The sequence below is a fragment of the Neophocaena asiaeorientalis genome, unplaced genomic scaffold, assembly GCF_003031525.2.
Source record: "Neophocaena asiaeorientalis asiaeorientalis breed wild unplaced genomic scaffold, Neophocaena_asiaeorientalis_V1.1 scaffold634, whole genome shotgun sequence".
Taxonomy (NCBI): Eukaryota; Metazoa; Chordata; class Mammalia; order Artiodactyla; family Phocoenidae; genus Neophocaena; species Neophocaena asiaeorientalis.
This window is the reverse complement of record NW_020173971.1, coordinates 989509-1014738: the sequence shown is the minus strand read 5'-3', so window position 1 is coordinate 1014738 and position 25230 is coordinate 989509. Positions and strand designations below refer to the sequence as shown.

The 25230-nt window shown below is 49.5% G+C and overlaps 1 protein-coding gene across 2 annotated transcripts in view; it reads left to right on the top strand.

Annotated features, from left to right (window-relative positions):
- The window catches only part of CNIH3 (cornichon family AMPA receptor auxiliary protein 3), a 117896-nt gene extending 100228 nt beyond the window's left edge, over positions 1-17668 (top strand). Inside the window, exons 4-6 of one of the 2 annotated variants that reach the window (XM_024753157.1) lie at positions 8117-8229; positions 12627-12770; positions 16899-17668. In XM_024753157.1, coding sequence (XP_024608925.1) covers positions 8117-8229; positions 12627-12770; positions 16899-16926 — 285 coding nt within the window. In that variant the 3' untranslated portion in view covers positions 16927-17668. The remainder of the gene's footprint in view (positions 1-8116; positions 8230-12626; positions 12771-16898) is intronic. The other variant, XM_024753158.1, reaches the window with a different exon arrangement.
- Positions 17669-25230: the final 7562 nt, after the last annotated feature.

The following is a 25230-nucleotide window of genomic DNA, read 5'->3' as shown; positions in this document are numbered from 1 at the left end:
TAAACTTTAAGGTGCATGTAAATCACCTGGGGATTTTGTTAAAACCCACCGGGTTCTGGGATGGAGCCTAAATTCTGTATTTCCAACAAGAATTTGTTGGAAATTCTGTATTTCCAACAAGCTCCTGGGTGATGCTGGCGATGCCAGTCCTGGGACCACACCTGGAGGCACAAAGTTCTCAGTGCTTCACCTGGGAACTGGTTAGAAAGGCAGATTCTTAGGCCCCACCCAGACCTACTGAATCTGAAACTGGGTGTAGGGCCCAGCCATCTGTGTTTCAGCAAGACTCCCAGGTGACTCGGAAGTACCATAACGTTTGGGAATCAGTGCTGGATGATGGTGAAGCTTAAAGACATGGGCTGGAGGAGGGGGGCCAGTGGGAGTGCCAGGGTGGTAGAGCAGCGAGCAAAACCCGTTCTGTTACTTCTTGTCCCGGTTTCCTTCTCCTCCAGAAGCGAAACTGAGACCCTTGTGAACTTGACTGGAGGGAGCCCCTTCCACATGCTGTTGTGCACGCACGCTTTTCCTTCCGTGTCCCCGGCACACAGCACAGCTGGTGGTGAGGGCCCACGGGAAATGGCAGGGGGACTAGGGGTGCTGGAGCCCATGCGAGTCAGTCAGAGTGGAAGCTGGTCCCTGAGGAGCAGTTAGGACAGGAAGGCTCAGGCAGTTCCTGGGAGTCTGGGCAGGGAGCCAGGGAGCCAGAGTGGTCCACGGTGGCTGGGCCGGGGTCTGCAGCACGTCAGTGCACAGCCAAGTCCCAACGGGGGCCTCTGGGCCGAGCTGTGAACTGGGCCCTCCTCACTCTAGGTGGCCAGGAGCAGTGGGCAGTGGGGGTATGGGCTTACCCCGCACCGCACCTCCTCTCCCTGGGCCTTTTCCTCTCTCTGTTGCCTTCTCCGCATGCAGAGTGAGCCCCTGTGGGTGTCAGGAAAGCTGCAGAAGCTTCCCCAGCGTGGATTAAACGTGCTCAGGGAGGATGGATGGAGAGAGGGGAAGAAGCCAGAGGGCCCCATGGGGTTGGACAGTGGGAGGCCTGCAGAGGAAGCCCCCTGGGGCTGGAAGCAGCGCTCCGTGGTTCCCTGCTCCACCTTTGTGCCCTCACTGAACTGGCCTCTGCAGGCCAGAAGGAAAATGTTCCTGTTTCTACGTCCTGGGTCACTCAGGCAGGATCTCCTTTCCTTGCTGTCGCCCCCTCCTGCCCCTGTGTTTCTGGGTAACAGGCCCGTGGGGAACATGTTCGGTGACTGATTTCCCCTGAGGCCTGGCTCAGTCTCCTGGGATCAGCCGTGAGGCTCTGATCCTGACCGAGACAAGGTCGAAGCAATACTTGGCCCAGGCATTTAGGAGAAGTGCTGGCAGCGAAGGGCACAGAACCAGGTCCACAGTTCCTGGTGTGTGTACAGTCAGCATACATCAGAATAATTTATGGTGAGTTTTGTTTTCTTTTTTTTCTTACAGTGTTGTGTTAATTTCAGGTGTAGAGCAAAGTGATTCATATATTTGTTTTCCAGATTTTTTTCCATTATAGGTTATTACAAGATATTGAATAGAGTTCCCTGTGCTATATGGTAGGTCCCTGTTGTTTATTTTATATATAGTAGTGTGTATCTGTTAATCTCAAACTCCTAATTTATCCTTCCTTCCCCTCCCCCAATTTTATGGTGACTTTTTAAATTACAGTTCTAGACTAGGTGATTCTCTGTTGAGTATGTCCCAGAGTCATCCGCTCTCCCCTTTAAAATATTGGATAAACACCGTGCAAAATCCAGGAGGTCAAACAGTTTAACGTACCAGCATCATCAAATAGGCAACACTCTAGTCGGCCCGACCGGTGTTCCCACTTAATCATGTCATCTGAGGTCGGGGTGCCAGCTCTTAGCCGGAGGCACCGGAGGCTGCTGGGAGCCTTGCCCCTGGGAGGGCTGGCCCGCCCTCCCAGCCCCCGGGCTGGTGCAGGCTTTTGCCTGACTGCTGTGAGGCAGCGCCCTCTCTAGGAGAGCTTTACCCAGAGCAATTAAAGAGAAAGTGGCCTTCTAGGAAGGGCCTCAGACAGAATAAGTTTTCCTGATAGTGCTTGAATGCTTTTCTCGGTCTTCCATTTGGCAAAATCCCAGGTTCCTAAGCTGCCATCCTGTCCTTCCTTCCCGCTGTCTCCTCCCGACGTGGGTCTCGTGCCCAGTTGTTCATTTGGGGACAAATAGAGAACGGCTCTCCATGCTGGACATTTCTGAGAAGATTGCCACCTCCCTGCTCATCCCGGAAGGGCTCCTCTGTTTTAGGGCCAGTTTGGTGTGGGCTGGGAAATCAGATGAAAGAGACATTATCTTTTGCTTCTTTTTAATATTCACTGGCTCCTGGGCAGATAAACCTTAGGACAGATACAACAGTACAGGACAATACAACGAAGGGAGCTGGGTTATTGTTGTCTGAAAACAGGCGGAGATTGGGGTTTTTATGGTTTGAGAGGCAGGCTGTCAAACAACCCTTGGTTTTTTCTTTCCACTTGGCAAAGCTGGGAGCCTGGTTTAATCAGAGCGGGGGTCAGAGGAGACCGGATGGAGAATCGGGAAACCAGATCTGGTTCTGGGCCATTTCACTGACTTTCAGGGTAAGAGTGACAAGTCCTGAGAATGGTAAATAGCTCATTTGTGATTATTAACGGTAACACTGATCACATTCATCGCGATAACGGCATCTTCCTTTCTTTGATGCTTCTTCCCCTTTGAAGAGCACTCTCAGAGGACACCCTGTGTCCCTTCTAGCACCCTTGCTGGTAGGTTGTAAATGTGGGCATCTAGAGATGAGATAAATAAGGCTCAACATGCTTAGCTGCTTTTCTCAATATCACACAGTCGATCGTTATGTAACTGGTAAGAATTTATGTAACACTTTGAGATAGTGGGCTAATATTTTTAGCCCAATGTGATCACAGCAGAAAAGCTTGTTGTCTGAGTCAACAGGGTTCACTGAGAGATGGGTGGAATCTCTGGGTCTCACAGCTGCCACTCCCTTCAAGCTACTCCCAGCCCTGGAACCTACCCCTAGGCTTCTGTGGCTTGACTTTTAGGGTGTTTGGTCCCAGCCATGCTTATACCAGCTCCTCAGAAATCCTGCCCCCCTTGGGATGCATGGTGGGAACCAGGAGCACATCTCCAGCACTAGGGTGCTGGCCACGCCTTCTCCTCCTTCACCGCCCCCTCCTCCCCAGTCTTAGGGAATCCCCGCTCTCCCCCAGGGAGCTTCATTCCTTTGCTTCCACTCCAAGCATCCCCTCTCTCTTTCCTCTCCCTCTGGGGGTTAGAAGAGCTTCTCCTCTTGCCTCCTGATACCCCTCTCCTCCACAGCAATGAAATAAGACATTGATACATTATTATAGTATTCTCCTATCATAGGTAAAGGTTACCAGTCAGCTGCAAATCGCTTGGGGGCTAAAGCCGGAGCATGAATGGATACATGAATGAATGAGATGATGCATAAGTAGAAATAAGATAGTTTTAATACAAATAAAATAAAATTTCCAGGAAAACAAGGTTGTGGATGAAAGCTCAGAGCGGAGCTGAATGTGGCACTTACAGAGGAGAAGAGATAGCTGCTCTGTTGGACAGAGGGAGCAGGGTCCAGGGACAGAAACCTGCTAGAAGGTTCCAGCACCGCCTTGGGAGGATGTGCAGGGGCCCAGACCAGTAAGGGGCAGTAGAAATAAAAAAGGAGAAACAAACCCAGGTGGCTGTGAAGAAGAAATGACAAGATTTGGAAACAGACGGGTGAGGAAATGGATGAGACAGAGAAATCAGAGATAGCTATTATTAGCAGAAATCGGAAATTTAGGAGATAAAGGTTACGGGTGTTGGGAGGAGAGTGAGTTTTCAGCACACGGTGGCTGTGGGCTATCGAGATGGAAATGACTGCCAGGAAATGAAAATTGAGGACGAGAATCTGGGCAGGAAGTCAGGACAGGCGATCCTTCCCAGATGCCACATCCATCCTCTTAGAAGTGATGGAAGAAGCGGGGGAGTGGGTGAAATCTTTGAAGTCTGCACTGACAAGTGTCTGAGCTTTGCTGGCGTGCGCTGAGAGCTTCAGCTGACATGGGACCTCTGCGTACATCAGGGCAGGGGATAGTGGGAGGAGGCTGTGTTGTCATCATACTCTCATGGCAGGCCCCCACCCCTCAGTTTACGATGGTGACACACAAAGCCTCCAGCACCAGGGGCTGAGAAGGCTGAGTCCCAGCAGGAGGGGAATAAAATGAACATTTGCCCAGAACTTGACCCACGTCAGGCCTGGCGTTAACCCATTAAATGATGAGTAAGTGACCGTTTTCGATGGGCTTGTGCAGAACCCGCCCAGGTGGTGACTGTCACCTCTCTGCTTTTGTTCTCACGGTTCCTCTTCCTGGAATGCTGACCTCTGGTTTCCTCGCATGATGAGGTTTTACTCATCCTTTCAAGTTCCCTTGATTCCGCCTTGATCGCAAAACCTTCTGTGAGCCCCCCTGGTTGGAGGGAATTGCAGTCTTTTCAGCAACCCCACAATACCTGTATTGAGACCACTTATTTAGTATTTATAACTCTGTAAAGCAGGGCATAATAAGACACGGGAATTCAATAGACTGTGGCCTGCATGAAACAGTCCCTCTGTTGTGTGAAAGAATGAGAGTGGCACCATTCCAACAGCTTGTCATAAGACAAGGAAACAGTGTTCTGCAGTGTGAGGGTATGACTCAGGATGGAGGGCGGGCGGGCGGTCCTCCCCTCAGCGTTTCTGTGGTTGGCCGGGGAGATTCAGGGGTGGTCTTTGTATAACCGAGATAAGCAAGGTTGGGAGGGGACAGCTAGTCCAACTGCCCACACGAATGAATAAGCATTATGCCCGCCTGGTGGTCATTCAGCCCCTGCCTCAGCGTGCCCAGTGTTTGTGAAAGGAAAGGCGGGCTGGCTGATCCGGGGAAGGATAAAGAGGGATGATTACCTCTTGGCTTTTCTCACTGATTACTCATTTTGTACCAGACAAGATGGGTTAAATCACGCTGTGGTTAAGAAACAACTCCCAAATCTCAGTAGCTTAGAACACGGTCCAGTGGTCAGGACTCCGCACTTCCATGGCACGGGGCACGGGTTCAATCCCTGGTCGGGGAACTGAGATCCCACATGCCCCGTGGGGCAGCCAGAAAAAAACCCCAAAACACCCCACAAGTTTCTTTCTTGTTCATGTTTGGTGTCCATCACCGGCTGCTCCAGCGCGCCTCTCCTCGCTTATGGCTTCCGGATGCTGGAGGACCCTCCAGCCTAAGTGCGTTTTGCTGTGTCAGAGGGCAGAGAGAGAGAGCCTGGAGCGCTTTGCATCGGCTGGTAAATGCTCCAGCCATTTCTGCTCACAGCCCTTTGGCCCCACCTTCCCGACAACGGATACGGGAAGTGTGTGGAGGGAAGCAGTAATACCCGCTGGTCAAGGCTGGTGCTCATGGCCCGGCCAAGGTTCACTGGGTTCATAAGTCTCCCCGGCCATTGCGACAGGGACTGCCTGAGGAAGCGGGAGAGAAACAATGTGTGGACGTAAAGGGCACCCTCGCCCTCCCACCTGCAAGGATGCGCTGCTCAGTGATAGGAAGAGGCAGCTGGGGAGAAGCCACCCCGGAGAGCAGCCTGGATTCTGCAGCTTTTATCCCACCCCCGGCAGGTGGGGCACCTCTGGACCCAGCTGGCCTCCCTTAATCAGTTTTCCTGAGTGTGGTGACAGTGACAAATCCTCCTTGCTTAGCAGATTGCAGCTCCCGCTATAAATCAAGCCTCGAAGAGAGAAGAAACAGTGGTGCTGAATAGAGGGACCTGAGATCCAAACTGTAATAGTCAGAGATTTGTGAGACGGGGATGATCCAGGCCTGGGGTGGCTGTCTCTTAACATGTTAATTACCTCGGCCTAAGTGGCTGAAATCAATGATTAAAAAATGTAGAGACATGCATAGGAGAGGTCACAGCCGCTACCCCCTGGGGCTGGCAAGCCGAGAACAGGGGCTTTCTCTTCGAACAGGAGGAGGTAAGGTGGTGTCTTGGCTGGCCGCAGATGGGGTTGGAAAGGATGGCTGCAAGGTCCTGTGAGGAGAAATGTTGAGACGTACCCCCGCCCACCAGGTCGTTGAGGCTCACAGGGGCTAGCTGTGCCGGTTCACCCACTGAGGCCACTGCCTCTGGACCGCTGGCTCTTGTACGTTGATTCCAGGGTTACTGCCCGAGAATTCTAAGAGGCGGGCTAATGCAATTCATTCTTCACTGGACTTGAGAATGAAGAAGATGCCACTTAGTTACAAAATGCATTTCTTAACACCTGTGCCTCTGCATGTATTTATTTCAAATGTGTGTCCCCCACTGTATTTCCCATCTCGGGCGGTTAGCTCACCTGACTAAAGTGAGAGATGAATGAGACCAAAGTCATGTTCCTTCCCCAAATAGGAGAGTTCAAGGCAGTTTGTTTTCCCCCCAGAGAAATCTTGGTTTGTGACCACAGGCTGCATCCCTAATGCCAGCCAACCATGCTCCAAACATATGCACTTGGTCAGTTCAATTCATTTTATCAAATACTTGTTCAGTCTCTGCTAAGTACAAAAAAGCACTTTGCAAATGGAGATGAGAAAAGAATAGAGTTTGGCCAAGGTGGCTCATAGACTAGGGGTAGATCCGTGTGTGTCAAGAGGTAGGAAAGAAGGTAATGACTCCATCGTGGACAGGTTATGGAAAGTCCCCCTGAGTGAGGGTCGGAAAGCATGCTGTGGGGCTGCAGGGTGGGGTGAGGTGAGGTGGGGTAGTATGGGCTGAGCTTCCATTAGAAAGTACTGTTTGAGATGGGCCTTGAAGGATGGTTGGAATTTGCTAGACAGAGCGAAGCATTCAGTGTGGTCTAAACCAGTACTGGTCCACGGCCTGTTAGGAACCGGGCCACACAGCAGGAGGTGAGCGGTGGGCAAGTGAGCGGAAGCTTCACCTGCCGCTCCCCAGTGCTCCCCATCGCTCGCGTTAGCGCCTGAACCATCCCCCCATGGAAAATTGTCTTCCATGAAACTGGTCCCTGGTGCCAAAAAGGTTGGGGACTGCTGGTCTAAATGACACACAGAGGCTATCCCCCCATATATATATATGAATATGTATATACACATAATGAATATATATATTAACTCTTAATTCATTAAATATTAACTGTTAATGAAATAACTAATTCATTAACTATTCATTCATTAAGTATTTATTCCTATATGATTGGGAAAGATGGTATATTAATATCTCTATTTTGGGGTTTCCTTGTTACTGGCCCGGGGACCAAATTTCTCCTTTACAGTCACTTTGATTTTTGTTACAGCTTTGATTTCTGTTAAGATGTAAACACACTTGCGGGGGTGGGTTCACAGTCACGTTGAGCTCTTTTTACACCGGTGCAGGTAGATTGGGCTCACGGAGCTCAGTCTTCCTGTTGGTTGCCTTCCACTATCTGACCCTTCTTGGTCTGGGCTGGTTTCTTTCCCCTTCCTCCAGAGGCTAAACTTTCCCTCTTTTGTCGTATACTACATGTTCTTACTCTTGGGTTCCTCTTCATCCACGCAGCATCAAGAAAAATGCTGTTTCTCGCTTTTTCCCCAATGCTTCTGTGTTTGAACAGTATATACATATTTGCTTTAGGTTTGTGAGTTTCTATGGGAGGATACACAGGGCCTAGGAGAACACGAGCAGGGCAGTTACAGAATCACTAGAAAGTCTACCAGTATTTCTTCCAGTGGGTCCTGCCTTGGGCCAGACGTCACAGGGGCTGGATGGCCTCTTCCGCTCTTCCCACCTGTGGTCATCCACAGGTGACCCCCTAAAGCAAGTGCCCTATTCTGGTAAGTAGGGTGCTGAGGGCCTGTGTCCTTTTTGGGTATAAAGCATGGCTCCGGTACCTTAAAGAGGAGAACTTAGCAGAAACGGGTCACAGTCCAGGGGCAGTGACTCTGTGATGCTGCGGGAAGGACCTCTGTGTCACCAGCGTGTCAGAGGAAGTGTCCAGGCAGGCGGACGTCAGCCGCTATAGATGCAGGAGTGACTTTTCCTCCCTCTAACGCAGGCCTGTGTCTCTGCTCCCTCTTCAGCTGGTGCTGCCAGAATACTCCATCCACAGCCTCTTCTGCATCATGTTCCTGTGTGCTCAGGAGTGGCTCACCCTGGGGCTGAATGTCCCTCTACTTTTCTATCACTTCTGGAGGTAAGTCTGCTTGGGACTGCCCTGTCCTTCCCCTTTTCTGCTCGGTCAGCCTGCCCTCCAGAGACGACGTCCCCCCAGATGGACCGGCCACTTAGTGCCTTCGTCTCGTCCCTTCCCTTGGTGACCCTTTCCTCAAAGCCTTCTTTGCAAGCTGCTCTCAGACAATAATTCAGGAAGGGAAGGCCCTTCCTGTAGGTTCCACTAACCACAGCCTCAGCTCTCACAGGTCAGCGTTAAAGGCAGCCAGAGCATTATTCACAATAGCCGCAGAGAGGAAACAACCCAAATGTTCATCAGGAGGTGAATGGAGGGCTTCCCTGGTGGCGCAGTGGTTGAGAGTCCGCCTGCCGATGCAGCGGACACGAGTTCTTGCCCCGGTCCGGGAAGATCCCACATGCCGCGGAGCGGCTGCTACCGTGAGCCATGACCGCTGAGCCTGCGCGTCCGGAAGCCTGTGCTCCGCATATGGGAGAGGCCACAGGAGTGAGAGGCCTGCGTACCGCAAAAAAAAAAAAAAAAAAAGAAGGTGAATGGATAAACACAATGTGGTGTATCCTTTCGATGGAGTCTTATTGGGCAATAAAAAGCAATAAAGTATTGATACACACTACAACATGGGTGAAGCCTGAAAAAATTACAAGTGAAAGAAGCCAGTCCCAAAAGGCCATTTATATGCAAAGTCCAGAATAGGCCAATCTACAGAGACAGAAAGTAGATTGGTGACTGCTAGGGGCTGGAAGGGAGAGGGTGTGAGGTACGACTACACTGCTTTCTTTTGAAAGGGATGAAAATGTTCTGAAATTAGATACTGGTGGTGGTTCTACAACTCTTATGAATATACGAAAAACTGCCGAATTGTATACTTTTAAAAGGTGAATTTTTTTGACAGATGAATTATATCTTAATAGAAATAGCCCACCTACCATATGGGCTGGATTTTCTGGGACTGTTCTGATCTTAAATCTCTTCCCTGCCAAGACCGTGCCTCAGATCATGTGATTTAGGTAAAAGAGAGTCGCCGTGTGGGTATATAGGAGGCAGGGAGGGGGAATACGAAAGTAGTCAAGAATGCAGATGTGCAAATAAGTTAACCACACTTTCCCTTCGTCCCCCAAATATTTAATCATTGTCATTACAGCATACAATGTAGCCTGTATTTAGTCACATCTAGAACATTCACCCCATTCATTCAGCAAACATATAGAACACATACTACATGCCAGACATTATGGGGGATTCCAAGATGAATGTAGAATAATATCGTTACCCCCAAGGAACATATATACCCTAGTGGTAGAGGGAAATCGATTCTTACCAGATGTATAAGGAACGTAGGTAGGAGTGTAGAGAAATGGAAGTGTGACACTGGGGAATCTGGAAAACCACATTCGAGGCTAAGGGACTAGCCTACTCAGAGGTAAGAAAGCACCTGGTGTGTCTGGGGAACAGTGATTGCTCAGTGTTCTTGGATATGGGGCTCTCAGGTAGAAGGGAGCAGAGATGGGGTTGACAGCTGGGGATCAGGTAAGGAGGGTCTGAAATGATTTGATAGAAAGTTGGAGTTAATTGATTCTGTAAGAGAGGGATACCTCTCAGAAGTTTTGAGGAGGAAAGTGGCAGCGCCTGATCCGAGTTTTAGGAAGGTGACCCTCACAGCCGTAGGAAGGCTGGGTTGGAGGGTGAAACTTTGAGGACGAAATCCAGTTAGGAAGTTCTGATGAAATTCCAGGTGGAGAGACTGGAGGCTTGAAGTTGGAATGGAGAGAGAAGGAGAGGGTTTGGAGAGGTAAACTGGACATGCCTTGGCCAGTAATTGGATGCAGGAGGTGAGGGAGAGGGAGTGTCTAGGCTGGGTGGCTGGGAGGTGACCAAGAGCGGGACGCAGGCTGAGGGAGGAAATAAGACGATTCAGTTACATAACAAAGTCCTTCTATGTAAAGGTAACCTACTAAAATCTGAATTTAGAGAGAAGTCAAATGGAAACATAATGCTGTTGAAATGTATCGCCTACCCACTCAGAGACTTTCCACGCCTACCTCCTCTGGTATCCACAACAAACGGGTGCTTTGGGGTTGCCTCTCCCTGTTTCACACACAGGTTACAAAGACTCACAAAGGTTACGTCATGGCCCAGAATCACTCAGCTGGGATATGGCAGGGCCACCTCTCTATGGATTGCAGGCTGTGTCCTTGTCACCTAGGGGCTGGCTCTTCTCCTTCTAAAATGAATTTATCCCGAGGTCCTTCAAATAGTGTGTTGTCGATCCAAGGTATCAGAAATGTGGTTAATTTACAAAACCTTGATTGGTACACTACTTCTTAGGGCTATCCCTCCTCCCAAAGGGAGGGCGGGAGAGCCAGCCGTGTCCTTAAACTTGGAACGTTTCCGTGTAAAAGAAGGGAATGACTGCAGTCTCCTTGCCAGTAGGGAGCTTGTCTTACTTTTTTGAATCCCTGACAGGGTCTAGCCTAGTTCTGGTAACTTGTTAAGTACTCAGAAAATGAAAGAAAAAGGAGTGAGGAGGGCAAATGTCCTTTAAAAAATAAGAGTCCTGATTTCCCTGGTGGTCCAGTGGTTAAGACTCAGCGCTTCTACTGCAGGGGGCGCGGGTTCAATCCCTGGTCTGAATGCTGCGCGGTGCGCCCACAAAAAAAAAAAAAAGAAGAAGAAGAAGAAGAAAAAGAAAAGAAAAAAAATTCAGAGTCCTTGAAACCCCTCTATTTCATTTCCGCTTCCCCCTCCTTTCCAAAGGTCCAGCCGGGCGATGTTTCTAGTGCAGATAAAGCCCCCTCTGCCCTAGCTCCCAGTTTGCTTAAGTACAAGTAGAACTGCAGAACTTTTGTTCAGTACCTGTTCTTTGAGATTTTTTGGACCCATCACCTCACACAATTGTCACAACAGCCCTTTGGAGTAGGCAGTTTCAGTCCCATATTGCAGATGAGAAAGTTGAGGCTCGGAGAGGTTAACGGTTGACGCGAGGAATCTCAGTCTGGTGACGGGTGGGCCTCAGGGCCCTGGCTCTGTCCACTGGGCCACTCAGCCACCCTGCCACCCCTTCCTCCACTTAATGAGGCCTCCTGGGAACAAGGCCACAGCAAAAGCAAATAGGTTGTGAAATCTGCTCCTGGGCAGAGGAGAGGTGAGTGGCCTGGAGGGCTGAGACCTGGCAGATGTCATTGAATCTGGCTTGCGGTTTCCTCTCTGCATAGCGTGGATGACAGATAATGTCAGTGCAATCCTTTGAAGCAGATGAAGAGGGATCTGAAATACCAGCTCTGTGAGTTGCTACGTTACAGGGATGCTCTTCAAAGCCGATGTGATTAAGCCCGTCAGACCACTCGTCCGGTCCTCGCTCTCACTCGAGGATCACGGCCTGTCCCAGAGCCTCACAGGAGCCATTAATCTGCACCCGGCCTCCTGATTCCATTACCAGACTGACAAAAAGAACAGCCCGCTGTGCGATTTCAGCTGCACTTTGTTCTCTGGCTTTGAATGAGGCCCTGGCTGAGGCCCTGGGGGCAGCCATCTGGTGAGGGCCAGAGGGACGGCCTCAGGGACGGGACTTGCCTCCTACCTGACCACTTCCCAAGGTCTCACACAGCGCAGTGGGAGAGTTTCTCTCCTTCCGGAAGCAAGGCCGGTTCACGTTGAGCTGAGGTGATGCTTTGAAGAAGGCGAAGTCTGCATTCACCTCTCTCCTCCCACTGCTCTTAGGTTTACCCAGTTTCCCTCGGGGGCTGCTCTCTCCCCGCGATGGCCAATATTCTGTTCGCTGTGCTGGGTCCTTACATCAAGAAGAAAATGACCTGTAAACTACTCCACACTCAAGTGGGAATATGATGTCCCTCCCAGAGTATTCAGGATTCTAAAAGGGGGTCTGGGAGGAGGATAACCCAAAAGTAATTAATGTTTAATCCAAATAATTAATGTTCATGGTAGAGTTGTGGTACAGCGACACCAGGCAGCAGATATGCAACTGACATCAACCCGCGCCTGTGCCCCTACTGGCAACGCAGATCCATACACATTGTGGGCCTCCCTCCGCTACCCCCTCACCCCACCAACCCACATCCCTGGAGAAAGGAGGCTCTTCCTGGTATCTCCCAGGTACCACCATGGGACACGTTTTCCTTCTGTCAGAGCAGCTGTGTGTGAGGTGTACCTGATACTGGTGGATCTGAGTATTTGGGCGTTACTACCTGCTAGAAGACAGTGGCTGAGCGACTTTTTAGCAGTGCCTGGGCTGTAATTTGGGCAGTGATTCTGGCAGAAGGCAGACAGCTGCTTAGCAGAGATTCCTCGGATTGGAAGTCTGGCATCAGGGGGACTCAGCCCAGACGACTTCAGATGTCCTGTCCAAGCCTCAGAGCTGATGATGCCGTGCGCTTTCTCTGCAGGTACTTCCACTGTCCGGCAGATAGCTCCGAATTAGCCTACGACCCGCCGGTGGTCATGAACGCAGACACCTTGAGTTACTGTCAGAAGGAGGCCTGGTGTAAGCTGGCCTTCTATCTCCTCTCCTTCTTCTACTACCTTTACTGGTGAGTTTCTGCCCCTTCTTGTGCGTTTGACCCCTGCAGCAAATGGAGAAATTTTCCGGCTTTTGCAGGTAGGAGTCCCAGCCTGTCAAGGATGCTGCCAGCCACCTAACTGGTTCAGGAGAAAGAGCTTCTGTGTAAAGAAGTGGGAGGGGTGGAAGGTCCTGCTGGAGGCCTCGCTGGCTGATAGGAACATCCTTTGGGCTACATGGTGAACACACATTCTGCCAACCCCTCTTAGGAGATTATTGGTGAGGTGCACTTGGTGACTCCTTCCCCATGCAAGGGGCACCCTGTCCCCAGCAACTCCACAGCTCAGACACTCAGGTCACCTGTGGCCCCGGATACATAGCCTCGTTGCCCCCTAGTCTGTGTGAAAGCAGTCTTGGGGACCACAACACAGACACACCCCCCCCGTGGCAGTCAATGCTTCACAAATGGGCATGTTGGGCCATTAAGTGCTTATACTTACAATGCTCCTAATATTACGTAACGCCATTCTAATTAAATAAAACATGCTGGCTTTATAATTCTGTTTCAGGAATCTCCCCTCTTTTCACCTCTTTATTCAGAACATTCTAACTAAGCAGATAGCTATAAACAGACTGTCTCCTGGCTTGATACCCAAGACAGTGTCTTTTCTGAAAATGTCTCTCCTCCTTCCTGTTCCTCTTTGGACTCATCTCTGGGGTGTCTCACCTGTCAGCTTGCTCTCCTGTCGCTACCTGCACCAGACCATGCTATCTCCAGGTACCCCAGCACTGTCTCCAAGTGGCCGGGTGGCCAGTAGCCGGGTGAGGAAGCGGAGGCTGGGGATGTTAGACTCCCAGGCTGCCTCGGGGTTCAGGTTAGGCTGGGGCAGCATGGGAAGCAGCTGCATTTATCCAGCATTTAAAAACGAGCCATCCTTCGAGCAAAGAGCGCGATATGTATTTATTGTTCAGTGTATGAGCTAAAGGCTATCATTATCTGCACGTTAACAATGAGGAAACCTCGTCCGAGACGTTAGATAATTTTCCCATGGTCACAGCTCAGAGTGACACCGTGAGAAGTCCCTCTCAGGTCCTGTCCCAAAGATTGAGCTCTTAACTGCTGGCTGTCTTAGGAAACCTCTAGAAAAGGCTTTATCGAAGTGTGGTCTTTGGACCTCCTGCATCAGAATCAGGGGTTGAGGAGGGTGTGCTTCTTAACAGTGCAGATTCCTGGGCTTAGATCTGCTGATTCAGAATTTTGGGGCCAAGCATCACTCTGGAGTTGCTGCCTGGGTCCACCTCGTCTCCCCTCTGCATCCCCAGGATCCAGAAGACTCAGACGCCCCGAGTCTTCTCCTATAACCCTCAGGGCTGTAACTTCCTCCGGAATAATTCGGCCCTGGAGGGGATTCGGAATATTCTACCACATTCTTGTTGGAGTCAAGGGTTGGTTCAGGCTCAGGGTGACCCCTTCTCTCCTCTTCCTGGATGGAGTGTCCTGGGACAATGCCTGCTTCAATTTGCAAGGAGGCTGAGGGCCTCCGAAGCCTCTCCGGGGCTTTCCGAGGTGCCCAGCAGATTGGCCCAAGTCTCCCTGATCTAAGTCTGAACTTTCTAGCAACTAAAGCTTTCTCAGGCTGCTTCCTGCCACGGGCAACCCTCATGGGCTTAGCGATTTGGCACCTTGCGCTAACAAGGAGGTTCACTTTCTTCCCCGGAGTGTGCCCAGCCTCTTTGCGGGGCTGCACACAGCTCCTCTGCTGACTCATAGGCTGAGGGGCCTGTCCCCAGAGACAGCATTGCCCCTCCTCAAAGCCAGCAGAATAAGGGCAGTGCTTTCCCTGGCTCCTGCCCCGTTAGCCTGGGATTCTCTTTAGTCTGGGTGGAGACTGAGGCAGATCAAGCTTCCTCATTTCAGTTTTGTTGCAGCATCTGCTGGAGCCTAAGGCGCCGGAGGGAACGGGGCCTAGGAGTCATAGGAATTTACGGATAGAGAGCTCCTCTGCTCTCTGTCTGCTGGGCTGTGGTGGCCATATTGGGGCTCCTGCCTGTTAGATGACTGTGATCATCCTGTAACTGATTATGTTCCAGGCATTCTGTTCAGTTTGGCGCTGCCTTTACGTTACATGTGTTAATTACTTTGTTTCCAAAACAAAATGGGTATCAATTGCTCCTCCCGCCTCAGCTGTGACCCTGGGTGACAACCAGGATTCTGCCTTCTTTGTTGAACCTGACGTCTTGGAGCTCTTCAGGGTTCCTCAAAGATCCTGTTTCTCCCACCTCAGGGGCTCCCAGCCCCTTAGGTCCAGGCTCGTGGAGAGCCAGGACTCTCAGCCCAGGCCACTCTTATAGGGACGGAAGGGGACCCACGTGCATGGAGAGCTGCCTCTGAGCTGAGCACAGTAATAGAGACTCAAGTGACAGCAGCTGGGAACCCTATAAAGATGGGGTTTGTGTTTTACAGTTTGAGGTTCCTGAGGGGTTCCTAAGGACCTCATGGAGATTAAGAAATGTGTCCGAGGTCCTAGCGGATAGTTAGCAAAGCATCTGGCCTCGGATTCTGGGCTGTCTTCCCACTGTGCTGTGTGAAGCATCCCAGCGTCCAGCGCCACCCGCTTCTCAGGTTGCCTTGTGGACCAGGAGACGTTTGCAGGTTACATGGGATGGGGATTACTTGATACCAATACTGATGCTGATATTAAAACTAAAAATAATAGAAGCTGGTTAGTCTAGTGTGGATTCTGCCTGCTCAATATAAAGATCTTTTCAAATTAAGGGTGTAAACCAGGATGATATTATCTGCCTACGTGGTACCACCCTGCTATCCATTTACTCTGGATCATGCCTGCGTCCCCTCCTGTTCATTTCTCTCACTCAGATGAGGTTATTTATGGTTAACTTGATGGCAGAGGCCTCAACTGTTTCATTCCCCTCTGTATCTGCAGTGCCCTGGCCAGCGCCCGGCACACAGTAGGTGCTCACTAAACCCTTGTTTGCGCTACAGCTTAGCCGTACACTCCCTCGAGGCGGGGGCTGCACACCCGCCATTGTTTCCCGGCACCAAGAATGGCGCCTGGCCCGCAGGAGGCGCTCAATAAATATCGAATGAATGAGGGAAATGAAAGTGAGTAGACAAATACAGTGAAGCTGCGTGTTACAATGGAAAGAGCACTGGCTTTGGTGTTGGGACGTGACTCCTAGCCTTGCGTTGTGACCTTGAGCAATCCACTTTTCAGCTGACCCCCGTACTTCCCCATGTTGAATAAGACCCCTCTAGCGCCAGGCCTGGCCAGTGAGGCTCTGTGTCCATGAGGTGCATCAAGTTCTCAAAGGCAGAACTTCAGCTACTCAGAGGGGCTTGTCCGGGCTTCGCAGCTGGAGAGGGTTAGAAGTAAAACACTTTAGTTTCTCGCCTTTGGTTTTGTTTCTTAGATGATCCTTTCTTCTCTCTATATTGTGAAAAGGTGGTGGTTTTTCTTTCTGCCAAATGGAGAGAGTGTATATTTTGGTGTGGAACATTCTTCATTGTTGCAGAATTAGCCTGCAGCCCTTTCTAAGAGCACAGGGATGCGTGACCCCCTCCTTGGTAGCGCTGGGGCTCCACCTTAGGACACAGGCTCGTAATGCATGTTTAATGCCTGGGCTCTGTTAGAAAAAGTAGGGCCAGGGAGTTACCCAATTAAGAATTCATCCGGTTCGTGTGCCCAGAGGGCCTGTGTTCACACAAAAGACCTCACAATAGCCATGCTCATCATTTCCCTAGCACTGCCGTATCATCCACCCTAATCTGGGAGCCCCTGGACACAGCCATGTGGCAGCTGGTGGCATAAAGAATCCACTGCACCCCTCCCACCCCTGGGGACCTGCCCTGCGATTGCAGGAAAGAGGAATAATGGCCACGATAATCGTCCTGATGAGAATAATGATAGCAATCACATCTCTCATCCAAGGAGCGCAGGATGGTCTCGTAACAACGTCTAGTCCAGCATTGTGGGAAGTGGTAGGGGGAAGAGTCCGGGGAGTAGATAAGATGCTCTCGTGACAGGAATGAGAAAGAAGCAAGGGGTCTGGCTTTTGGAAGGTGCCGCTTTTGAGGGCCGTCTGAGGTCTTTTGTGGGCTCCCACTAATGCCTTCTTTTCCTCTTCTTTCTGCATCCAGCATGATCTACACTTTAGTGAGCTCTTAACTCAAAGACCACGCACATCCTCAGAGACTGGGATGGGAGAGGCCCGAGGCTGCGCAGTCCACTTCCGCTGGTGATGGGAGAAGGGACCAGTGTGGGGATGTGACAGACAGAGACGGGCAGACACTCTGAATCGGGAGCCGGAAGCATGCAGCAGCCAGCGGCCGAGCGCGCACGTGTTGTCACCCTGTGTGTCAGTCTTTGGCGTTCACACCCCACACTCGGGCTGTAGATCCCTTCTGAGCAGCGGGGGCACGAGGGGTGACGAAACGCGAAACCTCTTCTGAGCGAGAATTGCGGCTTCCTGAATCCACTTTATTGAATGGCTCCCTGAAGTTCACACTGCGTTCCTGGGCCGTGGGCGTGGAGGCTGGATGGCTGGCAGGTGCCTGCTAAGGAACAGCGTGACCCAGGGTCAAGGCTGTATCTGTGGGACTGATTGAAGTCCTCAAGGACGTCACCGGCTACCTGAGACTCTCGTGTTTCTTCCAAGCCCTGGCCACACCCTTCACTTCAGTGGGAGGGGCCTGGAAGGTGTGCAGACTTGCCTTGGGCTATAACCAGCCCTGAGCCTGCAGGGGTGTCTATTTTCCTGCTGTGCTTTGTAAGAGCCCAGCTTAGGATGTTAGTGACATCACAAGCTGAATTTGGGACAGTACGTTGGTAAAGAGTTATGGCCAAAGTCAGGGCTTGGGGGTGGTGAGATGGGAAGCAGGGAATCATAGGAAAAAATGATTTTTTAAAACACTGATGACATGTTCAAGGTGTTATTTCTTCACCACCACAAACTGTATTCTTCTGTTGTCATCCCAAACTATCACAGAGTCGCTGAATACAAATCAATTGGTCAACACTAGTCAAAGCTACTGACTTTTAAGATTCCCAAAACAATTCTGAGGCCAGAAAAAGCTGGAGTGGCAGCTCTGTACTGTGGGCATCCGGCAGCCGAGAAGTGAGACGACATAATTGTAGCTTCATTTATGATGCTGCATCATTCGTGCTGTTCGGTTCAACACAAGGACATTAGCTCATTTAGAATTTTCCATTCGACATTCTCTCCTTTTTGGGTAGGAGTTGTACTCGGGGGTTGTAAATAATGACAAGGCTGAGATTTTTATTATGTTTAAATTGGGCACCATGATTCTGACCTTATTCCCCAAACTTCCCTTCTTTTCTTCTGTTTGACATACACAGGCTATTTATACATATACCAGCTTCCACCTGAAGTCCGTGACTCAGGTTTATGAATGGTGTTTGTGTAACACATGTGCTGTGTTTAAAACGCAGCGACCGCTCGAGTGTCTCGCCTACCTGGCTGTCTCATTTAAACGCATTACAGGCTGGCTTCATCTCCATATGGATGGTAAACTGGTAGGTAGACAAAGAGAAGTTTCCAAAAAGCATTTTCCTCCTAAAACTTCTACCGAAAACAAAATGTAGACTTCTGCTCTGAGGTTGAAGGTATGGAACTGGAGGATTCAAGGCAATATTTTGGGGAGCAGGCTTCCCCTTGGCCAATACCCACCGTCCTGGCCGAGTAACTGTGGTTGCGGTGGAGAGTTTCCTTTAGGGCTGGTTGGCTCCGTCTTTGACTCCATTCCTGAGACAACCAGCCACCTTCATCCAGAGAAGCCAGCTCTGGGTTCCAGGCTGCAGGCAGCAAAGCTAACCCCACCGCCATCTTGAAAATGCAACTGAAGTCAGAGGGTAAATGGTCCATGTTACTTCTCACCATGGAGCTGTTGTTTGTTTTTACACTTTGCCTCCTTCCAAAAAGATTTGAAGTGGCTTATAGTAGCAGGCACAAGTATGCAAAGACTGTTAAAATGGAAATAGGAAATCCAAACTTAAAAAGGAGGAGGACACAGAGATACTGACTTCCTGAGGTACTCTACTGGGGATTGAGCATTAAATTTGATATCATTTCCCTTAACAGTAAATAATAGCAATTCACATTTACACAGCGCTTTTCAGATTGCTTTTGTATCTCATTTGACTTTCCTCACCATCCTGTGAAGTTGATACTATTCATTTTCTCATTTTCTAAGTGAGGAAGCTGAGGTTCAGAGAGGGTAAGTGACTTACCTATAGTCACACAGCAGTCCCAGACCTGCCTTTGAACCCGGATTGTCTGACCTTAAAAACCCCATTTTCTTCCGTTTAAAACAGAGCACACGTGTTACACAAACACCATTCATAGACCTGAGTCACAGACTTCATATGGAAGCTGGTACACTGAAGAGCTGACAAAGTAGCTTAGGGTTCTGTTAAGGTTTGATTAGCATTAACTTTTTGAGAGAAAGAGAGTATTTTAAAAAGACAGTTATAGAGAAAGTATATCTTCCTTCAGGTGCTAGCCTCAGTCTTGCTTTATTGTGGGAGGTTCTTCTCTAAGGCGGTCCTCTAAAAGCTTTAAAGGTTTCAAGTGTCTCTTGGGCAGTTCTTATGTTTATGACAGAGAAACATCCAAATATTTCTCTCCCACGAGTTGTGACTGGGAGATAATTCCAGTGGTTGTTGGGAGTTTGAGCCAATTTTCAATTGCTGGGAGAAGCTAATTATGATGATAAGAATCAGAGGAATGCGCACAGTTGGTGGAGCCGTGTTGTGTACCAGGATTTATGCCAGGACCTCTTCCAACTCTCACAATGATCCTACAAGGCAGGTTGCGTATTCTCACCCCCAATTTACAGGTCAGAAAAACGGGGAGGCTCAGGACGGATGAGTCTTCCCTGGGTGAATCAGCCAGACCAGAGCTCGAGGCTACAAATAAATGGCCAAATGATAACAATAGCTAAAATTGAGGTGTTGGGCATTATTCTATATGTTTTGTGTGTTTTTGTCTGATCCTCATAACAATACCATGACGTCGATATTATCTCCGCTTTATAGCTGAAGAAAGTCCCAGAATGTGAGTTACTTGCAGAGACCCAGAGCTAGTAAGGGGTGCGTATATAGCTACAGCTGGAATTTAACCCCAGGTCTGCCTTTTCACACATAAGTTTTTCCTTCTTGGATATCTTTGTTGCTCATTGTTTGTCCCACAGAAATGACCGAAGGGAGGAAGGGGAGTGAAGCAGGAGATACAGCACCCTGGATAAATCACAAAGTGACTATTACCCTTGGGTGATGGAGAGCTCATCCTACCAAGCATGTATGTGGGCATCAAGGAGGGGGGGGGCACACACATTATGTGAGGGTGGTACTGGTGGCCTGGTTCCCATTGCCTTAGGGAGGCGGAGTGGATAGGCTTGGCGTGACTGTGCCCAAAGGGTCAGGGTGGAATCGGGTGGGGGGGGAACTAAATTTACTTTTCATTTCATTAATGAAGTGAACGATGGCACCCACTACTCTGACTTGCTGTAAAGATTAAATGAGTTCACATTTGCAGAGAACTTAGAAGAGTGCCCTCACGTGGTAAGCACTAACTCTTTGTAGGAGGTGAACCTTCCTCGCCATCCTTATTCTGCCCGGTCCCCACCCAGGGCAGGGTCCTCTGTTGGGAGGGAAGTCACCTGGCCATGTGGAAAGGGAGTGAAGACCCTGGACCCTGCCACCCCCCTGATGTTTTCATCTGTAGTGTCCTGAGTGGAGGTCATGCTGGGACATGGCACCTCTTTTCAATGCCATGTTCTCTGGCCAATCATGATAACAACTGCTGTTGAGTACTCGCCCTATGCCAGGTGCTGTACAAAGCACTTGACGTGCAAGGTCTCATTTAATCCCCACAGCGATGCTATGAGGTAGGCACTCTTCCTGTCTCCAATGTATAGTTGAAAAACTAAGGCTTACAGAGGTTAAACAAGTGAGCAAGTGTCACAATTCCTAGGAAGTCATGGAGCCTAGACTCCAGCCGAAGTCTAGCCTTGACTATTTGTTCATTCCCGTAAGGGAGGGCAATGGGATGTGAGAAAGAGGAGAAAAGGGGATGGAGAAGGGAGAACAGGAGAGGCACTGCCAGGAAGTGTGGGTTTGCTCACCTCACAGGTTTCACAGCAAACAAGTCCCCGTAAATGACTTTGTAATCAGAAGCATTTGCGCTATGGGATCCTGTACGAGTTTCTTAAACTTTCTGAGACTCAGCTTTCCCATCTATAAAATGGGAGGTAATAATACCTCCATTTCAGTGAGGTTGTGATAAAGTGATTATGTACATAGAGTTTGTACAGAGAGCCTGTCTCATACTGGATGCTCAGTAGATCTTGGTCCTTAGATCTCTGTCTACTCCTCCTCCCTTCACAGAGTTGAAGGGATGATTATGTCACATAAAATGGTAAAACGCTTCTCATAGTAGCACATGGCAAGATTCAATGAATCTCAGCTTCCTTCCTCCCCTCCCTCCATCCTGGGGGCGGACATGGGTAACAGAGCTCAGCCCTCTCAAGCAAATCTCCCCTCTGCTTCCTATTTTTAGGCTTGGTAATTGCACCAATGTTGAATAAAATTGTCATGGCTATGACAGTTTTGTTCTCCTACGTAAGAGAGAATGCAGCCAACAAAATGCTTTGACAACAATTAACTGCACTCACGCTGTGTCATTGCACAGATCCATTTCATAACCTTCTCTTTTCCTGGACTTGGGCTGCTCTGTTCCAAACCGTGCTCTGGTAAATGAAGTTTAGATCTCAAGGCTGCCTCTGCTGCCGAGGCTTAGGCAGAAGGCTGTCATCACTGTAGGTGTTCGAGGAGGCATCTTGGAACGTGCCCCGTGACTTGCCTCATCCAGGCAGAGGGAAGCGAGAGCCGAGCAGAGAAGTGATGCTTCAGGACACAGCCAGGCGTTTCTAGGGAAAGATGGGAAAGGTTTTTGCCTCATTCGGCCCGCATTTTCTTCCTCCTCAGCTAGTAGTGTGCTCAAGCTGGCTCATACAGGCTTATGAGAGCCAATCATTAAATTTTGCTAAATGGGATTTTTGCACAATGGTTGTTAAACACAGCTATTATTAAAACCGGTTATGTAAGCTTACAATTATATTAATTAAATTAAAACAAAGATAACGTGTAGTCGAAAGTCATCACCTCCTAATTATTTTATTACGTTTTGCTGTGGTCTGTGCTCTTGAGGCTATGTCTATTGTATCTACGGTAGAAACTCTGTATAACCGTGGTCTACTGTGCACCTCCTCCCATCTTTATGTTCAGTGGTGTCCCATTAATAGCTTGAAATCGGCCATGCTGGGAGTATCTACGCCACAGCAAGTGGCAAATGCTACAGATGAGACCCCTCCCTCTCCTTTACCCTCCCCTTCTGGTGCTAGTTGTTAAAACATTCACTAATACACCTTGTTCACATTTACCAGTAAACACTGTTCCCAGCTCTGGCACACTGTCGGGCTACACTGGGAGCCAGTGACCAGAGTGGCACCTGGGACCAGTACCCCTGAAGGCTTGGGCACCGGAACCCACTGTTCACCACCCTGAAGGAGCCACTGCCATCGTGGCCAGAACGGCCACCCACCCACAGCGGTGACGCCAGCAGTACTGCCACTTAAGCTCTTTTGGTCCCCGAGAGGTGATAGGAAAGGAGACTTACAGTTTTGTGCACCACGAGGGCTTGGGCTTGGAGATGATATAAGTGCAGCTCACGCTGCTGAGCATGAACCTACTGTTGTACTTTGACCCTAGACTCACTACCCTTGAATTAACTTGGGGACCATCATTCTTCCTGTAGGATGGGTCTCTTCCCAGGAGGCTTCCATTGCCTGTAGTCTGGATGCTGGGGGAACACAGACTGCACTCTGCTATGTTCCCACCTCCTAATGTGGTTTAAGGATGAGTAAGATAAGCCTGTAAGGTGCCTGGTGCTGTGCTTTGCACACAATAAAAACTCAGTAACCCTTACTCTGCTCTTCCTTTCTCTGCTCGGCTTTACAGGCTGTTCACAGTATGGGCGGCCCCTCCCAGCCAGCCTACAGGGACCATTCTTCTGCATGCGCTCTCTCCTCCAAAAGCCAGTCTCCTGGTTGGGCCCCTGGTACCTCAGGGGACAGATGCACAGCTTTTGGTTTAGAGACCCAACAGTCGGAGGTTGTTTTGTTTCCTGGAATGACTACCTCATGGCCAGGGAGAGGGACTAAAATGCCATGGCAGTGTTTCTGTTCAAATGTCGTAACAGGGGTCTGAGTAGTAAACCCCATCTGTCCTTTTCAGAAATGCTTAGCACATGAGAAAAGCAACATCATCTTTCTGGTAGGAATAACTTCTGACATTTTAGAGCAGGAGAAGTAGGGAAAAGGAGAAACCAGTTAAACACCAGTCCCCACATTAAATTATAAAGGAGCACATCCATGAAGCCCCCATGACTGGGATAGTCTGTCTTGAACGCATCAATGAAAGCAGCAGGGTAGCACTAGAGGCTTCCGGGGAAATGTTGTTCGTTAGTGGCATCAGAGGACGGGTCTTGTGATGCCGTTCTTATTTTCCCAAATTGAGAGTGAGTTTGATGTTGAGGAAACCTTCTAGACTCTACAAGGTACAGAGATCCCTCTCAGTGGGGTGCAGACCACAGCATAATTTAATGCCTGGCAGATGGGACAGATCCCCAAGGGACCGCTCGGAACCCTGCACCCTGGGCAACCAGTCTTTAAAATGAGCGGTTCTTTGTATTAATCAATATTTCATGATTAGATTCAAATAGCTATTCCACAAGATCTAGCCCTTACCTAACATGGTTACAAATGCAGTGGAAAACTTAGCAGGAAAGACCCCAAAGCAGCTCTAGCTAAAATAAGAAAAATGAGGCCTGATCACATTCTTCATTTGAGACACAAGCCATCTGGGTCTGGGTTACTGGGGACCCCCAACTGCACATTTCAGCCTTACAGTCTGGGGGAGCCCAGCCCCAGCCAGACACACATGTTCAGCGCCAGTTGGATTATAATACTTTCTAGGGAGCTAAACAGAGGGAACCCAAGAGTGCTGGTTCATGGATTAGCAGCAGCCTGCAAAGTGGAAGGTTGTCCTGAAGGGGGTGCTGTGGGGCTTTGCACTTGACCCTGTCCTGCTGGACATACATTTTCAGTAACCTTCACGTGAAGGCAACGGATCAACTCTGGGATGAGTGGGTCCAGAGCAGGGCATCTAGAATCCATTTCACAGGACTAGGCAGAGAAGCTTCAAGAAGACTGCAGAGGGTGCTTCTGGTCCTGAGCTCAGGGGTCGGCAGCGTGGCTCTGCAACGGGAGCTCTGGTCTGAAGGGCTGGGGTGAGGCCTCTGCCCATGACTCCCTGTGAGCAAGTGAAACTAGATGAAGCACAAAGGGAAAGAAAAAAGGGGCTCTGAGAATCATGGGGACCTTGGGAAGCTAGAAATAAGAGAAGCCAGAACAGCTGCTATACCTGAAAGAAGAGGTGAAGCAAATGCTTACCTGACTCAAGGGTTTAACCTGTATGGGACTCACTGTGCTTCATGGACTTCGGTGACTATTTCCTTTCCCATGTTTAGCCGTGTGGATGACAGGATCTTGGTGCTCCGGCTGGGTGTCAGGCCTGTGCCTCTGAGGTGGGAGAGCCGGCTTCAGGACATTGGTCGACCAGAGACCACCCGGCTCCACATAATATCAAACGGCGAAAGCTCTCCCAGAGATCTCCATCTCAATGCTAAGACCCAGCTCCACTCAACGACCAGCAAGGTACAGGGCTCGACACTCTATCCCAAACAACTAGCAAGACAGGAACACAACACCACACATTAGCAGAGAGGCTGCCTAAAATCATAATAAGGTCACAGACACCCGAAAACACAACACCGGACGTGGTCCTGCCACCAGAAAGAAAAGATCCAGCTTCATCCACCAGAACAGGGGCACCAGTCCCCTCCACCAGGAAGCCTAGACAACCCACTGAACCAACCTTAGCCACTGGGGACAGACACCAAAAACAACGGTAGAAAAAGAAAGGGACTGAGAAAATATTTGAAGAGATTATAGTTGCAAACTTACCTAATATGGGAAAGGAAATAGTCAATCAGGTCCAGGAAGCGCAGAGAGTCCCATACAAGATAAATCCAAGGAGAAACATGCCAAGACACATATTAATCAAACTATCAAAAATTAAATGCAATTAGAAACAGCAAGAGAAAAGCAACAAATAACATACAATGGAATCCCCATAAGGTCAACAGCTGATCTTTCAACAGAAACTCTGCAAGCCAGAAGAGACTGGCATGACATATTTAAAGTGATGAAAGGGAAAAACCTACAACCAAGATTACTCTACCCAGCAAGGGTCTCATTGAGATTCAACACAGAAATTAAAACCTTTACAGACAAGCAAAAGCTAAGAGAATTCAGCACCACCAAACCAGCT